This window comes from Pinus tabuliformis, chromosome 9, assembly GCF_031772625.1.
Source record: "Pinus tabuliformis cultivar Carrire ecotype Pingquan chromosome 9, CPIR1, whole genome shotgun sequence".
Taxonomy (NCBI): domain Eukaryota; kingdom Viridiplantae; phylum Streptophyta; class Pinopsida; order Pinales; family Pinaceae; genus Pinus; species Pinus tabuliformis.
The window spans coordinates 1,257,844,120-1,257,863,687 of NC_142307.1; the positions used below are offsets into that span (position 1 = coordinate 1,257,844,120).

The 19,568-nt window shown below is 40.2% G+C and overlaps 1 protein-coding gene across 1 annotated transcript in view; it reads left to right on the forward strand.

Annotated features, from left to right (window-relative positions):
* The first annotated feature begins 2,051 nt into the window (after positions 1-2,051).
* The window catches only part of LOC149153115 (uncharacterized), a 75,337-nt gene continuing 57,820 nt past the window's right edge, over positions 2,052-19,568 (forward strand). Inside the window, exons 1-2 of the mRNA XM_089443706.1 lie at positions 2,052-5,321; positions 7,037-7,574. Coding sequence (XP_089299832.1) covers positions 2,052-5,321; positions 7,037-7,574 — 3,808 coding nt within the window. The remainder of the gene's footprint in view (positions 5,322-7,036; positions 7,575-19,568) is intronic.

Genomic DNA, 19,568 nt, shown 5'->3' on the forward strand with positions numbered 1-19,568 from the left:
ATTCCAAATTGTCGAAAAGATAGGCTCATCAACATTTCCACTGCAAGACTTAATAGGAAAGAGAGATTCTCTTCCTGTGAATGGGCTTATCTTAAAGAAATTCTTTCCCTAAGGAGGTAACCCCTTCTTATCTGTACATATTTTTTATGCAAATTTTGATTTCTTTCAGAAATAATATTGTAAATACTATACTATTGGTTTTTTACTATTGAAATCTCTTGGAAAATATATTGTGAATATTCGCTTTTAAAAATTATAAACTTTCAAGGAAATGATTATAGTTTTGGAAATTAGATAAACATCATAAAACTTTGAGATGTTCTTTGAAATTGTGAAATCTTTCAAACCTGGAAAACATAGTAAATCATTTTGAGTTTTATCAGTTGAGAAAGGTTGTTTTTAGAAAACTAAAGACTTTCTACAACTAAGCATCTACATCTCTATAATTTTCATCCAATAACTCTTAAGGAGTCAAAAATTCACCCCATCCACTAGGTTTATGATTTTTTAGAGTCTAATTCTAAAATATATCTTATTTAAAAGATAAGAGGTCTCATTACGAGCCTACTTACCATTATCATAGGGAACTAATTAAACTGACATTACCATACTGCATACCAAAATAAGGTAATGGCCTATAATCATAAGACAATGGGTCTCATTACGAGCCATCTTGTTCAGTTCAATTACAACCAGTGAATGGCATTGTCATCTTTTGGCTCCCAAACCAGGGCAATGGCTTTTATCTGTAATAGAAAAAATAAAAAATAAAAATTGAAAATATATATAGATATATCTTTCTGAAATTATCTTTAAAATATTATACTCTTAGATGGATGGGATAATGAATAATTGATGGTTAAAAGGAAACCCTGTCGAGACTATAGACGTTTGCTAACAACAGTGGCACTACTTGTGACAAAAGAGTAAGTTCAAAAGCTAAGTTGGAGGAGCCCCCTACTTTATCTTTAACAAACCAATCAAGGCTTGAAGAAACCATAAATATTTTCATTTATAATAAGGGCTTGTAAAAGAAATTGCAAAATTTATCAATTTTTCTTATTCAGAGTAATTTTGTACATCTAACTAATTTCAAGATAGTTTCTTTTTCCTCAATTGTTTGTATTTGAGAAAGTGTCAAAAATTTCATCATTTTATTCAGATATAATTGGTTCTTTCAGTGAATCGCCAATTGTTGTGCTATACAACAACCCCCCCCCCATTTCAAACATATCTTAATCTTATTCTAAGATGCTAAATAGGAAATAGGGTCCCTTTAGTTTATGAAAAGCAATAAAACCTTTACATAGAAATAAATTTCTTTGTTTCTTACTTTTTAAATAAAAAGTGCTTCAAAAAACCCTTTAAAAAATCGAGCATCGTAAATTGCATTCGCTTAAGGATAAGGTACATTCAGTCCGAATAATCATGCTGTGATGCGATAGTCTCAGTCATAGAGTTTCTTATAACAATCCATTGATAAACATGTGATGCAATAAAACTATGGCATATCGCATATCGCATATCACAGATTCCAAAGAATATGTTTTAACGATCCATTGAAACTTTGCAATGTGATATGATTCTCACATTTCGCATACCCTGAAAACCAAAGGAAGCTAGCCCCGAAAACTTGTGATGCGATATACATTGATCGCATATCGCGATCCCAGCGGAAACAAGTGATACTTACCTCGGGGATGCGCGATGCGATGTTAAAATATAATAAAGTGGTTCAATAATAATAAAGGGAAAACACATGCATCAAAAGTCTCATTATCCAAGGGAGCTTCTCAGACCATAAGCCTGTAGCACTCAAATTGGATAAAGGAGAAAATCTGGGTCCGCTACCATTCAGATACAACAAAGCGTGGGAGGATCAGGAAGATTTCCGAACTCTGATTAAAGAACATTGGTCAACAGAGATCAGAGGGTCCCCGCACTATGTCTGGGAATCCAAAATAAAGATTCTGCGTTGGGCCATCAAACAGTGGGTCAAAACCAAGGTAATAGAAGAAAATCGAAACAAATCTGCACTCCAAGCCAAACTCATGCAGTGGGATCAAGGGAAAGACAGCAGACAAGACACGGAAGAGGAGCAGATCCAAGAGATGGAACTCCAAAAGGAACTGTACAAGCTTAACAGAAAAGAGGAAGAGGAACAAAGACAAAAGTCAAGATGTCTATGGCTCAAGTCGGGAGATAGGAACACCTCCTTTTTCCACAACAACTTGAAAATCAGGAGAGCAGGTAATAATATAGATAAAATTTCTGTTGACGGAGTAGAAATAAAAGAGCAAAAGGAAATCATGGAGGCTGCGTCTGCTCATTTCCAAGATCTCCTCACCGCGGGCCAGCAAAGCAGTGATGGCATGGAAATTCTTGACACGATGGAATGTAAAACCTCTGAAGATCAAAATTCTGAGCTGGACAAGGAAATTACTGAGGAAGAGATCGAGCAAACAATGCGCAATATGGCCTCAGACAAGGCCCCGGGACCCGACGGTTTCACTGTGGACTTCTACAAGACACACTGGGACACCATCAAAAAGGATTACATCAGAGTTGTTAGAAATTTCTTCCAAAGATGCAAGATGGGCAGTGGAATAAAATCCTCCTTCCTTGCCTTAATTCCTAAAGATCCCAACCCTCTCTCCTTTAATCGTTTCCGTCCTATCTCCCTCTGCAACGTCTCCTACAAAATAGTAACTAAGATCCTTGCTAACAGGCTCAAATCCATCCTTCCTACCCTTATCTCTGAGAACCAAGGGGGCTTTGTCCCGAAGAGACAAATTGCTGACAATGTAATTCTCATCCAGGAGGCAATTCAAAGTAGCATCACTAGGAATGAAAAGGGTATGATAATGAAGTTGGACATGGCCAATGCTTTTGACCGAGTAAATCACTCTTTCCTCCAGGCAGTCCTTAAAAAGATGGGAATATCAGAGCTCTTTATAAGCAGGGTCCGGGAGTGCATTTCGGGCAATTGGACCGCCCCCCTCATAAATGGAAGGCCCAGCAAAGATTTTAAAAGCTCTAGGGGCCTGAGGCAAGGGTGCCCGCTCTCTCCTTTCCTCTACATTCTTATGGCGGAAGCTCTTAGTTCGAAGCTGGAAAATCTGAGGAAGAAAAGAGAAATAACAGGGATTGAAATTGTCAGAGGATCGAAAGGTATCAATCATTCTCTGTTTGCGGATGACACCCTTCTCATAGGAGGTGCATCTAGCATAATGGCGAGGAGATTTAAAAAAGTCTTGGATCTCTTTCTTCTTGCCTCAGGAGGCAAACTCAACAATAACAAATGCATGTTGTATGCCTGGAACATCCCTAACCATATCTTACAGCGCATATCCCTCATCATGGAAATTCCAGCGCAGCTGAATTGGAACCATTTCATGTATCTGGGGCTCCCACTGGCTAAAGAGAAAATCAATTCAGGGATTTGGGTCAAGATTATTGAAAAGCTCAGAGGCAAATTGCAAAGTTGGGGAGTGCACTGGTTGAATTTAGCAGGCAGATCGATTTTGATCAAGTCAGTCCTCGCCTCTCTTCCCATATATCAGTTCGCTATCGCTCTTGCCCCGGCAAGCATTCACAATCATATGGAGTTGATAATTCGGAGTTTTCTATGGCAAGGTGGTAAGCAGAATACCAAGAAGTTCAGTTTGGTAAAGTGGGATAAGGTGATCCTTCCGGTGGAAAAGGGTGGGCTAGGAATAAGGGTTCCTAGGTTAGCAAATCTAGCATTGGGCTTCAAGTTGATCTGGAGGATTTTAAATGAAAAAGGGGCTTGGTGGACTTCCATAATGAAGAAAAAATACCTAAATGGCCCAAACAGCAATATCCTAACAGAAAACATCATAGAAAGGCAAGGCACTCCAACTTGGAACCTTATCAAGAAAACGATCCCCCTTTGCAAGCCGTTCATCTCTAGAGCTCCGGGGAATGGCAAAGAAATAAGCATCTGGAAAGATAGAATAATGGGGTCTCAGGCCAGAGAAATCCTCCATCACATGGTCCCCCTTCAAAGATGGATGGCTGATTCGAATTTCAACTCTCTCTCTGATATCTCTCTATGGGATCATGATAGCTGGGCTGGCTGGTTCCTCCCCAATCTCCCTCTAAATTTAGTCAAGCTCTGGGATGAGCTCAAAAGCTCCCTCAGTGGTTCAGCACCCACCAGCAGAAGGGATGAAGACAAGTTCGTTTGGGACCCAAATGGGGGCAATTACTCAGTTAAAGAAGGATACAAAGCTCTCCAAGACATCTCTGTGGTAAACAATTGGCCCCTGTACAAAGCTGCATGGCACCCTGAATGCCCCCCAAAGGTCAAATTATTCAATTGGACCCTTCTCCACGGCAAAATTCTAACTGCTGAGAACCTCAGGAAGCGAGGTATCCAGGGGCCATCTATGTGTTGTCTTTGCAGGTCAGCAGAAGAATCCATAACTCATCTCTTTGTTGAGTGCCCGACATCTAAAGCTTGTTGGTACCTTCTCTCTGGCGCTATCTCTTCAGAAGCCCTCCCTCCTCAGATCTCGACCCTCCACAAAAACTGGGACAAAAGACTCTATCAACCCAAAAAAGGTAACCACATAGTGCATAGGATCTGGAACAGCATCCCTGCAAATCTGAGTTGGCAAATATGGATTGCACGTAACAAATGCATCTTCAACAACCAAAAGCCTTCCATTACAGGTATCGTGGCTAAATCCATTGCCCTCATTGCTGAGTCTTTCGAAGCACCAGGGGTTTCTGAGAAAGACCTGGAGGTCGAGGATGAAAGGCTCAAGGACTGGCTGGGAAAATTCAACCTTACTCCAAGACCTTTTGTAGGCAACAGAGAGAGGAATGGCAATCAGAATTGGAAGCTCCGCGGCACCGAAGAAGAAATTAGTACCTGGATCAGGAAACAAAAAAGGCCTACCCTGTATTTTGATGGAGCCTCAAAAAAGAACCCAGGCCAAGCTGGGGCTGGTGGGATCATTAAGGATGAGCAGGGGAACACTATGGTCTCCTTTGAATGGGGCTTAGGCCAAATGTCTAACAACAAAGCCGAGGCCTATAGCCTCCTTCTGGGCTCTCTCATTGCAAAGAGCAAAGGCCTTCAGAATCTGCTCATCTTAGGAGATTCAGCTATTATAATAGCTGCCATGAATTCAGGTAGAGACTTCAAACAATTGGCCCTTAACAACATTAAGAATCGAATCATGGAGAACGTCAGAGTGTTAGGAGAAGTCAATTTTAAACATATCCTCAGGAATTTCAACAAGGAGGCTGACCAGCAAGCTAACCAAGCGGTCAGAAGGAGGATCGGCCAGGTCAGAGAAAACAATTCATTCTATGCCAAGGAAATCCCGTGAGCACAAGCCAGCCGTCGTTCCATACCAAGGGAGTAGTCAACTCAGACATCAGAGCCACCTTGTCGCATCCCTCTGCATTTTCCGGCGCAATGATGGAGCATCTCAACCTCGGGCATCTAAACCCCTCAGCGTCCGAACTGCCCGCGTGACTCCTTGTCCTTCCAAGGCCGGCTCTCTGGGCGTATACAGCAAAGTCCATACCTCTTGCAATCAGTATGTCAAAATGGTAATCATGGAAACTGATCGTTTTCACTCTATTTTTGAGCACTCTCAGATCCGATCCATCAGCGCGCAGAACCTTCCGTCACCTATAAACAGTGGGCAGCTCCATAACATTTCCTCTGTCAGCGATCGATCTTCTACAGCAAGTTCGTGGTGCACTTGGGTAGCACACTTCTCCTCAAGGATCCTCACCGGTCCTGAGCCTGTGGTAAGAAACTTTCAGTTATATGTGAATTCGTTTTTTTCTAACAGTCGCTCTTGCTCCCCAAGCAGAGATTGCCAGAAGACCGAAAGGCCCCTTCGCCTCCTCTCAAATTCGCAGCTCCTCTGCGGTCCCGCGCTCTTCAAGGCGGACTCTGATTCCCTCTTCAAAAGCACGCTCTCCCTTCTCTTCCCTCAGGTTACTCCAATGGCGGGTCAGCAAGGCCAGACCTCCAACCAGGCCCAGACCAAAGACCCAATGAGGAACATCTTCAACAACAAAGAATGTAATATGTGTAAGGCACATACTGTGATGATTAACAACCTTATAGCTCAGGTTAAAGAACTAACAGAAGACTATCATGCTGATAGAAACTCCAAAAGAAAGAAATTGGAAAAAAGAAAAAGGGAAATTGAAGATCTTAAAGACCGCTGCATCCACATGGAGGCAGTTATTGATCATCTGCGCACTCTCACTGAGAGCCAACATGCAGAAAACTCGACTAGAGCCAGCGTTCGAAAGGAAGACTCGGTCACTGCTCATTATCCTTGATCTTATGCATTACAAATTTGCCTGGTTAGGTGGTTCTTATGTAAGGCAGTATTGCCGTTTGTCTACCGTTTTGTGTTCAATCAAAAGAAACTTTGAGGACTATGGGTCTGCGTACCCGGTTTTGTACCTCAGTTCTTACTCTTTTCCTCGCCATGTACTAGATCTTTCTTCAGAAAGTTTTTCTAATATATGAGTAGCTGACATTGTAAAAAAAAAAAATAAAGGGAAAACACGATTCGGGCGAGTTAAATGAGGAATTATCCAACTCTATATTCCAAGTCATCACTTATCGCAATCGTAGAAATTCGAAAGACTCTTGGAACATGGTACCTATAACTCCCAACTTGCGATATGTGGTCGCTCTTTACATATTAAAATAATATATTGAAATCTCTCATCGCAAAACTGGAAACTTTATGGCACACATTCTAATAAGACCTTTGGAAATCTACGATGCGATATATTCATTGATCATTAAAGTTTCACGTCATTGGTTATGGCAAAACATTAAGAAACAGTTATGATTGCCTCCTTCAAGATTTCATCCTTTGTGTTAATATCAAGTTATAATACAAAATCTTTCGCATCAAACACTCCAGCTCTGATTTTCATATGTACTTCTTTCAACACTATCTTTACAAGCATTAGTTGCTCTGAAAGTTTTAGCCTATTACTATCCTCTGTTTCATTTTTACAGTTTGAACCTAAAAGTATGCAGCCAGCTAATATGTCAAAGAAATCTCGAAAGACGAAAGTTCCCCCTACAGTGGCAGAACGACCAGAAAAAATTGTGTTAATCTTGGATACGACATGTCAAGATTGTGAGAAAATTTCATGGGAAGGCATATATGATATGTTAGAAATGGAAAAGCCAAAGGTAACTGAAGGACATGCAAAAGCTGATGGACCTGCAAAGTTAGAAAACACCCTTGGTGATTTATCCAACTCTTTTCTTCATCGAATAGCGGCCCGCCCAAAGATTTTGCCATATAATGACATGGTAAAATGGGTAATTGAAAGCATCAATATAATGGACAAGATGCTCTCCACAACTAATGGAAGAATGTTTGGATCTTTCAAGCCTGAAGACTTGAAGAAAATGTATCATTTGCCAGAGCCTCCGAATTACTATAATAAGGCATTCCTTGAAGATTTCTTGAAGGAGAATCAAATAGAGTCTGACCCCATCAGGAAATGGAGGAACTTCCCTTACAAACACAAGCACGAATCATCCGGTATGTATTCTGTGGACTCCCTAGCGTCTCCATATCATAGAAAATTTTAGGGGCGAATGTTCGCCCTTTGGCGAAATTAAGGGGTTTTAAATTTTTAGTGGGCGAATATTTTGTATCATAGTACATTTTTACAAATCACCTCAAATAGCCCACCTTATTTTAAGGGAGAGGGTAAAAAAGGTAAATTTAGCCCTTGAAATTAGGAGTTACAACCTTCCATTCACCCATTTTCAAGAATAGATTTTATTTAAGTGAATCCATTCCCCCATTTTCAAGAATAGGTTTTATTTAAGTGAATCCTATGGGCCAAATACCATATTTATAAAAGAGATGTGGTAAATTAATAAAAATATAAATAAATGAGAGGTATGGTAAATAAATAAAACATTTTTTATATTTACTCCATAAGTCACGTTATATACATGCAAGGGTGTAAACAAATAAAAATATAAGTAAAGTGGAGGTATGGTAAATAAATAAAACGTTACTCAAAAGGTATGGTAAATAAATAAAAATATAAATAAACTAGACGCTCAAGAAAGAGGTTTTATTTAAGTGAATCCTATGGGCCAAATACCATATTTGTAAAAGAGGTATGGTAAATTAATAAAAATATAAATAAACGAGAGGTATGGTAAACAAATAAAACATTTAATTATATTTACTCCATAAGTCACCTTATGTTTAGGAACACCAAAAAATGCGTTATATTTAGGTGAAACCTATGGGCAAAATACTATGGGACAAATACCATGGACTAGATTGTCATTAATACCATGCAAAAAAACATTATTAACCCTAATATTAGTATTAATAAAAATAAAAATGGCACATGGTATTGACCCATGGTATTCACCAAAATGGCACATGGTATTGTCCCATGGTATTCACCAAAATGGCACATGGTATTGACCCATGGTATTCACCTGGAATGTAGCCTATTTAAATGGGGGAATTAAACCAGCAGAGATCCATCTTTACTCTGGATCTACTAACCCCAGAGAGGTATGAAATATCGTGATATGCAAACTAGCATAGAGTGAAAAAATATTTGATCCCTCTCGGGGGTGGATCAAGAGTAAAAATGGATGTTGTAATTTAATGTATGTTAAACATTTTAGATTGGTTAAAATGAAAAATAAAATAAAAAACAACTTTTAATTTTATTAATTTTTATAAATTACTAATAATAATTTTTAAGCTCCAGATTTATGATAACCCATGGTATTGACCCATGGTAATACCAAGATCTTACAAGATTTTATAATTGAGTAAAACATTCACCATGCCTCGTGAGAGATTCGCCAAAAAATTATATATACATATTATATTATTGATAAAATCGCCTTCCATTTTCCTATATATCATGGAGATTCGCCCATTTATTATACATATAAATTTAGGGGGGGTTCTTAAAATTTTCCCTGCTCCATATTTTTATGCTACCGCAATGATGTGTAGACTATTTGGAAGCTCCAATTCTACTAATTTTTCCATTGAAATGGTTCCATTAATAGAAGCAGCATTGAACTCTTTTAGAATGGATTGGGCTAATATCCTATCAGACAAAATGGCCATTCAAATACTTGATTATAGGAAAAATAGGTTTGTTACCACCCGAGTTGTTCCCCAATTCTATATGAGTGCCTACATAGTCAATACCATTTGTTTCTATTCTGATTTTCCCATAATGGGATGGAAGTGGACTATCTAGGACCCAACCCCTATCCATGTTTACCATAAATACCTATGGAAGACCCAATATAAGCATCATTTCAACAAAATTTGTCATGGCTTCATCCTACCCATTCATTAGGCCATTTTTAATAGACCAGCTCCTAGGCTATCCAAGGAAGCTAGTATTGATTTAACTTCAATTGGAAGTTGGTTTGGGGAAGAACTATTCACATACATTAAGGTTTTTGGTAGCATCACCAACCCACATGTCCTTCCTCTATATGTCCCAGATAAACTATTGGCTAGGGAAATAACCTGTCAGACAGTTAAAAAAGAGCTTACGAGAAATCTCAAAGAAGCCAAGAAATAGTTATGGCCTGCCTTTCCTGTTCACTGCGGCATCTATTCATTGCATGACTATAAACACACCCAAATTGAAGCCGAGAAAATAAGGGGTTTAAACCTAGCTATTATTCGCAAAAGGCAGTATAACCGGAATAAAGTTGCTTATACTTTTACTACTCAGGTAAAGGTAAAACAATTTGTCCATGAGAAAGATGAATTCGATGACTTATTTAGATTAGCAGAGACATTCTGACAAGTGAGACACCTAGCAAAAATCATGCTAGAACCATAAAAATGGACCAATTCATCCAATACAGGATGCAAAAGCTTCAAACAATACCACTAGACCTATTGAATATTGCATCGGTCATCCAAAAAACAGAGCAAAGCATAGAGCAGGATATAGAGAAAACTTCTGGTGCAGCCGAGACAAGCAACAAGGCAAGTGAACAGTTGGACACAGATGTTCACATTGATCTGATATTGATCAAAGAATGGGAACAGTTTGATCAACAGATCAAATGTCAAATTGATACCCAAAATGTTATCACACTAAGATCCCCCTTAAGACAATAGCTCATGATTCATGATCTTGTGATTGAAAAACCATCCAGCAAGGAATCAACTGTAAAAGAAATCGAGATAATCCCTAAGTATCCTTCATCAGATATTACACTAAGCATTGAGGAAATTCCACCTTTGGATGTTTTTATAACCCTAAACATAGATTTGTAGTCAAAAGGCAAAGGAAAAAGAGAAAGATAGACCAAGCATCAGCAACAGTTCCTCAAAATGAATCCATGAATGTCATCTAGAAAGACTCAAAAGTTAATCCCTCTGAGGACTTTACCAAATTATCTTAGTTTGCAGGAGCATATACAACTTCCACGATTGATAAAGAAACCAAAGTTAATCAATTGATTAAGGAAAAAGATCAAAAGATTAAACAACTTGAAGAACAGTTAAGGGTAGAAAAACAAAGGATTGATCAGCAGGCTATTGAAAGACAACAAAAGCTATCTTAGGAGTTCAAACAGCTAAAACTGGCACATCATGAAGAAATCAAATCTAAGGACGAGAAAATAAAATAGCTACAACTCTCAATGGAGCAATTCAAAGACAATCCCAAAGTTGAAGAGTTTATAAAGGAAGCCTTAGAAATAAATAATTTCTTATCTCAACAGCTAACCCAACTCTGCCAAAAGATATCTCTCATTCATCCACTATGTATCAAAACCAACACACTGATAGATCAAGTGGTCAATTCTAGGTTGGAATTCGAAGATGCAGATGACAAAATTATAGGTTACATCTCTTGGAAAAACACAGAAAAGGGAAGGGCTGCTAAATTACCGGTAATTGAAGAATCTCATAAGGAGATATTATTTTCAGAATGGGAGACATAGCTGATCAAAGCAGAAAGAGCAACTTCAAGGGCCAGGGCAGTGAGGAATAATATCATTGAGCTGATAAATGATAACTTACACAGTGCCAATTTAATTTTTGAGTGTTCCCTAGAAAACCTTCCAAAAGAAAAAGTGTTGGAAAAACAATGGAAGCAAGATTTGAATACCAGAGAGGAGCAACTCAAAAAATTAAAAAGCCTCAATTGGGATACACATTGGTTCTATTTAGTCAAACAGCATAGCCAACAAATGACAATCAAATGTCTTGTTGATACAATAGATCGAATGATACCAAAACTCTCGGATGTAGTATATACAAGTCAGTTGCATGCTAGTATGAGTCATCTGCCAGAGATCCAAACTATGCTCCAGATTTGTTAGTTAAAGCCACATGAGGAATGATAGATGTGATGCATATTTTCAAGAGCTATCACAATTCTATTTCTAACATGAAATCCCATATTTTGGGAAAGGTTGTTCCAACCACATTAGGCACTTTTTACAAACAGTTTGTTTTTATTTTTGCTATAAAGACCCTTTCATGTCATTTTAGAAAGGGTCCTGAAATTGTATTAAATTAGATTTAAGAAGATAACATTTCTACACTTCTTAATTTACTTGTGTAGAAGACAAAGATCAAGGTTCAAACTTGTTGTAAAGGGGATTTCAAGAGGACTTGCAATTCTGTATCTTTTTGAAGTTTTAAGAATAAAGAGAGTGAACCATACTGTTACTTCGTAAGAGGATTCAAATACATATGGTACTTTTATCAATGTATTTTTGTTTCATGTTATGCAATTAAAGAGTCTTTTGATTTGATATTGTTGTTATATGTGAATTTTCATACAATTCTGCATTATATCACTTTTGAGTAAGTTGGAATTGATATTCTTAAACACATATGCTGAAAATTGATGTTATTATAGTATGTGATATGTTTTATATCACTTTTTTTAAAGTGATCATCATTCATGCTTAACTTTCTGTATCCAAGTGATTGATCTTCATTAGCATTTGATTACCATAAATCATTATAAATCACATTGATATTGCATTACCCGGGTTAGATATATAGATCTATTTGTATACTTTCATAAGCTTATTGTCCAAACCATCTATCATTTTGTTATATATATTAAACATCAATCCATCAAAACACATTTTTTGACGTAGGTGTTGCCGCGGTGTTTGGAGAACCTGTCAGATGTGGTGGAGGTGCTCTTCCCAACTTTGGATGAAGATCAAGATGTCATCCAAGTATACCACTAAAAATGAGTTGGTGAATGGTCACAAGATGTCATCCATTAGCCTCATGAAGGTTGTAGAAGCATTTGTCAACCCGAAAGGCATAACCAACCATTCGAAAATGCCCTCTTTAGCATTATAGGCAATCTTCCACACACCGAAGGGTTCGATTGGTACTTGGTTATTTCCTGATTTCAAGTCGATCTTGCTAAAATATTTTTCCCCGTTCAGCTGGTCCAAAAGGTCATCAATCTGTGGGATCGGGTACCTATTCTAAACAGTGATCTTGTTTAGCGCCTGATAGTCAATATAGAGTTTCCAAGTCCCATCCTTCTTCTGTACCAACACGATCGAGCTCCCATAGGGCGATGAACTCGGACGGACGTGACCTTTTTGCAGCAACTCCTAAATCTACCTCTTGATTTCGTCGTTCTCTAGAACAGAGCACTAATATATTGGTTCATTGGGTGGTGGTGCACCTGGCCTAATAGTGTAGAGGCACCCCTGCGGGGGAGGTGAAGATGTCCTTGTACTCCTCCATGACCTTGTCCATCTATTGTTGTCATCGGCAGGGCCCCTGTCTGGAGGTCGTGGCCACCATATTCTTCATTCCCTAAGGGCGTATCATCAAGAAAACAAATTTCCCAATTTTGGAAATGAGCTTACTGCATTGTTTTGCAGTAACCAAAGAGATGGTGGTAGGCGGTGCTACTTTTGGTATCCTGTACAATGTATTTCCCAAAATAACAATAATAGCATGAGGCCTTGACTCATACACAACATGTCACTTCCATAAGTATGTTTGGCCTAATAATAAATCACAAACATCAAGGGGAGCAACGTCACATAATACCTCATCCGTGAAGGGCTTGATGTTATATGGAAGGTGGCACTGCTGGCTCACACGAAGATCTCATAGTTGGTGAAGCCACCCAATGGTGTAGGTTTGTGGATGTGTTGTGGTCAGTAAACCTAGCTACTTAATAAACTATGCTGAAATGAGGTTCTTTTGGCTCCCACTATCGACAATAAACTGTAGCGGGGACCCCTTTACCCACGTTTGGGAGTGGAAGAGGCGCTCCTCCTCCTATGGATCTTCAAGTTCCTCCTTCTATATCTTCGTGGCGGCAATGGTGGCATTGGGCTCTGCATCAATAATCTGCTTCCCTTTGTCATTCCCCTTGTCGAGTTCTGACTGAGAGTCAGAACATGCATTTGATTCCAAAGCTTTTAGATTGGCCACTAGTGACTGCTTGGCCCGACACTCACTTTTGTTGTGAGTGTAGCTCTTATGGAACTCACACCACTTTCTGTGTCCTTCTTTAGCTTCACGACGTTGTTCTTTGCTTGCATCTTTGGCGAGTTGTCCTAGGCTGCCCCGCCTTGGCTTTGTCCTTTGTTCAGCAGTTTGGGGGCACCTTTCCCTTGCTTCAGATTCGTAGATCCAAAGTCTCACTTCTTCTGTTTAAACTTTTGCTCAATCTTGACAGAGTATCGATATGTCGTGCCAAGCGAGGAGATGTCCAAGAATTCCATCTCATCCTGGATGTACTTGCATAGGTAGTCGTGGTACTTGAGAACCAAATGCTTCTCAGAATCCTTGATACCCAACTTCGTTTCGAAGGGTATGAAAAACATTGGTAAACTCTTGTTGGAAATAATACTGAGAGGGGGGTGAATCAGTATTATCATATCAATGATTTAATTTCCCAAATAGATTTATATACGCTACTTCAACTAAGTGAACTAACGTGTACACATGACTGTACTTAAAGCAACCAGCATATATGCAAAGAACTTTTGATTTAGACAGTTTATCATGTATTGAACTTTAACAGTATATCAAAGATTTATTAGACAATGCAGTAAAAAAAAATAAAGCATCACACATAAGCAACACACATGAACACAAAGATATAAGGTGGAAACCCAATGTGGGTAAAAACCACCTTCTGTTGTCGTCTCTGTCTTCTTTTAATAATAAGAAAATCTGTTTACAATCTTGTACTAGTGCAGACTCATACCAATACGTAGGCACCCACCTACAGAAGGCTACAACCTTCTCTCATCTCCAGCTACTACTGGAAAGGAGCCACAACCCCCTAGTTCTTGTACTAGCCAATATGTTTACTAGTATGTAGGTTCCGGCCTATAGAAAACTCCACTCTTCTACGAGGGACCACGTTTCATGAATTTTCAGACTAGATACTCCTGGAACATAACATCACAATCTAAAGGCTACATTTCATTCAATTTTCATACTGGACTCATCAACAACATCATAACTACAATACAATCATCAAGTACATCTGCATCAACCAATCACTAAAACGCAATCACCATAACCTGAATCTGATCATTCAGAACACTGTCACCAGAATACAATCACCAGAACCTAAAATAGAACCCAGAACTCTGCAACAGCAAATAGAAACTACTGAAACATACTTCATAAGGTATACACTACTTCCATGTGTCAAACCAGCGTGTATACGCGCTTTTATCAAAGCCAACCAACGGACACATCTGTAATTATTAATTCGTAATTTTGCAGCTATTCCAGACTTCAGTTATACCCAGATCATAACATTTACAGAATAACACATGCGCTAGTATTCAAATCTAGACTATACATGATCAAACCACATAATGATAATTAATTTCCAAGTCTTAAGATCCCGATCCATCATTAGATCTTATCCCTCATCAACTGCTAAGGTTCATCCTTGGTTCAGATCAAGCAAAGCACCATAAGCCAATAACTTGCATAATAGATCTCACACTTCATCAAATATTCGATACTTGCACACCTTGGCCTAATGATCTTCTCCTCCTTATATAGTTTTAGGCCTTTCTCAATACCATGGATCAAAACCACTTAGGACCAATACCTTGGACCAAATACCTAGGGTCAATACCTCAGACCAAATACCTAGGGTCAATACCTCAGACCAAATACCTTGGACCAATACCATGGATCAAAATACCTTGGACCAAATACCTTAGACCAAAAACTTAGTTTCCCAACATATACACGCTTTTCCTTCTGTGAAAGTGCGTGTGTACATATACGCTACTTGTGTTCAGTGAACCTGCATGTATACGCAGTTTGGTCAAGGTGAACCTACATATACCTCTCTTTCTTTATTCTTTATAGTCTTATTTGTAATTGTTTGTTGTTGACATGCTGCAGCGTGATCTTTCATCTGAGTGAGTTTCCATCAAGGAAAACACCTGTATCAGAATGCCAACAATCTTCCCCTGTGGACATGATGGCAACAACAACACCAAGTCCCTCTCCCCCTTTGACATCAAGGGCAAAGGGTGGAACAAGATAAGTTCTCCCTTTGACATACATTATGCTGGTCATGCTCCCCCTGAGTACATGCTGAAATCTCTGATTGAGCTTCCGTTTGTGTACATGCTGAGATGTACTGAAACCATCCATGCTCTTCCTGAGTACAAGCAGAGTCTACAAAAAAATATTTTATAAAAGAATAACATCACTCTATAACTCAACTATGTGAGGATGACCTTCCTATCACCAATGGCTCATACATTCATCCATCTCCCAACCGAGTGGGGATATACAAAATTTGACTCATCCACCCAACCAAGTGCGGATATACCAATTGTTTATACATGACATAAACAAGGAATATTACATCATCCATCCCATGTAAAGTGGGGATACAAATTAGATCATTTGTCCAAGAGGACTCATATCACTTCCTAGAATTTTACATGACTTGAGTAACAAATGGTATAAATATCTGAAGCCATAGCTGGACTCAGCAACCATAATGCCAACAATGTTGAATGTACGTGAAGGCTAATGCTCCCCCTGAACATGTGCTACATGTGCATTGTTAACAGGTCAATGATCAAGGCATCTTTGTCAGTCACATAAAATTAATGAACAGAGCTGTTGGCTTATTGGGCCCTGACCCAGGTTCAGAAGAGTTTTAGCCAAACAAATCCCATACTACCGGCCCTTTTGGCAACAATCCATGGAGCGTGGACTGAAGTCTCACCCGAGGTAGTATGGGAGGGTGTTGGAACTAGGTTTCCGCAACCTAGGGATGTCTTGATGAGGTCTATATGGCTTGCAACCCAATCTACGCACTTCTGATATTCCGCGCAGTAGTCTGGCCTTCGCAAAGATTTACGAAGGGGTGTTTCTTAGATCCTTAGTCTTATTGCAGTTATTATAGATACGATTTATTCTTTACGGTCTTTAATTGAGCATTTAACAGTGAAACCTAGTGCACACAATCATATACTTCATAAAACCATAAAATAAGCATAAACATTCAGATCTGCAATCAGATACACAGTAGTTCAGGAACACTTATCTTTATTAATCTTCCACTTAGTACAATACAATTCCACCCTACGCACATAGCTACAGATCTCCTTGCACTCAGTTGTAGACTCTACCAGGCCTCTGCGCACACAGTTGCAGAGCCTACTCTACCCTCTACTACCCACAACTTAGACTTAGAGACTCAGATTACTCTTGCTTTCACAAACCCATACATCAAAGCTATTATCCAAAAAATGCCTTCTAAGCCTAGAGCCTTGCTCTATTTATACATTCCCATGGTCCACGGACCATGGGTAAGCCGACACCTTCTAGATTAACCTATAAAATTTTAGGGCAGACTACCCTTGGACTTAACCCATTACATTTCGCACTCTGTGCACTTCGCGGAACCTTTACCATACTTTTACCCAAAATTGCGGGCTTTGAGCCCCAAAACTGTTACGCGAGGGGTTCACTACCCAACAGGCCCCCAACACAATCATCATGACTTGTCCTGAGTCACTCAGCTGGTATGGTGATCTTTGCGTGGAGGTTATTCACTAGCTTCTGCGCTTCGCTTACTCCCACAACACATTTTTCTGCCATCTTCTGTACTCGTTGCACATGAGCCTCTGACACATCATTAGCAGCTTCACTTGGTTCTCGGAGTTCATATACTGCCTGCATGTGAGCTAACTTTCCCTCGATGTTGGCAGTGACCGCAAATGCCTCATCAAGCCATGGTTGGATGCGTTCTTTAAGGACTGCCTCTTTCTGGCGAGTGACATCAACTTGTGCCTTCAAAGCCTGGGCCTCCCTCATCTTGGCCAATCACTGAGTAAGGGCAATCATCTGCGCGATCCCCTGGACATTATCGTAGGCATGCTGTAGGTCTCGTGCTTCAGTCTCTAACCGTTGTAATGTTGGATCTTCCTGGAGTGAAGTGACTGTGCTAAATGACTGATCTAGCAAACCAGTGCACTCCTGTATGGAACGTGCTATTGCTTCCTACCCGGATTGGATGGCGCATTGCCGCTGCTCTCTGACTTTTGGTGGTGTAGAAGGCTGCACCTTGAGTCTCATTTTGGCGATCTGCAAGCTAAGGTCCAACTGTACTTTTGTTGCTTCTTCCTTTGCTTTTCGAAACCCACTGGCCAACTTGTGGATGTGTATGCCTATAGGTAAATCTATCGTAATCTCGAGCTCAGGGGCACAACAACATGCTTCCTGCACAATTTGCTCCAACTGCTGATTCTGTGCTACTGCTTCATCTTGTTGGAGGCTCAACTACTCGATGTTAATTCGTTGCTCACTGAGTAGTTGTACCACGCATCCTTCCCTAGTGCGGAGCTACATCGTTGTGCCATCCTGTTTTCGGTATAAAACTTCTCGTGGAAGGGCAGCCAAGTTTAATCCAAGTCCTGACAGTTGGCCTGCCACGGCTCTGTCCTCCGCGTTGTCTACTATTAATGCTTCGACCAAAAGTGCAATGGTATTAGCCATTTTGGCTTGCAGCAGCTGCTCAATTGTTGTTGTACCCATAGCTCCATGGGCAGCGATCACGCCCAGCTATGGGGGTCATGCTTGAAGTTCCTGCAGTTGCATCTTGAGTGCCTCCAACACAATCTATTGCTCTATCATGGCCTCGTTGAGCACCTCCCTAGTAGCTTCACGCACTGTATCCCCGATGTCACATAGGTCACCCTCAGTTAATGTGATAGGTTCCGCATCCAGCTTGGATGCCTTGGTCTTCTTCCTTGACCTTGACCACTCTGTCGTGCACGGTCGTTTTAAGGGTGAACAGGTGGTGCTTGGCTCTGCACCTTCCGTCATAGTATCCATTTCCAGCTCTGTAGTTACATTTGGGCCTCTTTCGTCTTTTTTTGTAGTAGCCCCTCCTGTTGTCGCCTTGTTTGTGGCAGCTTGCGCTGCCTCCCAGAACACCCGTACTTCCTCAACAAGCTGTTCATTTTTCTTCTACTATGCTAGGGATTTGGCGGCAGCCTTCTGCTTTTGGATTATAGCCTCATCACGCCCTACCGCATCTGGTCCACACCACTCTGGTGGCCAAGTATCAAGTACCGCAAAAACAACATCATCAATGGCGATGAAGGGAAGCATGGTCCATGTCTGCTCTGGATCCTTGCGCACCCTGATATACACATGGTGCATATCCACCTTAAAGTCAGCAACGCTTTTCACATTGTCATATACTTCGGTAGTTAAGCGGGGTTGCTGGTTGATCCACTGTCATATGCTTGCGTCCATTAGTATCCAGAAAATCTTGACTTCACAGATTCTTGCGACATCCTTCGTTGCCCATAGTGATGCATATCTGGCTGCTTCTGGCCAATCTTGGTCTAGGGGAGGAAACTGACTATCCTCAGGCAATTCACTTGTAACCAATAGGATGGATAAGAGTAACCATGCATAGTGGAAGGTCTTACCCTCCTCCTGGGCTTCCCTGCAGTTTGTTAGGAATTCATTGCAGAGGAACTGTGCCCAATTAAACCGTACCCCTTCTACACATTGCTCAGCTAACGTGATGACCGTTGCTGGTACCTCACTGCCTCGGCATTTTCTCATTACCTTCCCTGCCAGCAATTGGGTAGCAATGCAGACCCCTTTGTCCTGAATGCTAGTGATAACATACCCTCTCTGCTTTTTCTCCAAGTTGTATTTCTTTTTCATGGTTTCCGCAATCATCAAGTCACCACCTGTGCCCACTATTTCCGTGGGATCCCTTCCCTCGCAGAGAAACTGAGAGATCCTATGAATGAGTTCCACCATGATGGGGATGGGTTTTCCTAGCCATAAGTACCCATCGTGCAGTAGGCAGAGCAGTTTCCTGATGACCAATATTGTGATTGGAGCCTCATGAAAATGTGGAATTGACAAGAGGTGGAGTAACCTAGCCTCCTCCACCCTTTGCAGCCATTCCTTCAGCTGTAGTGTTGTAACGGCCCCCTTCGTGCTTTGTTCCATCAGTTCGCTAGTTTCCAAATGAGGAAACTT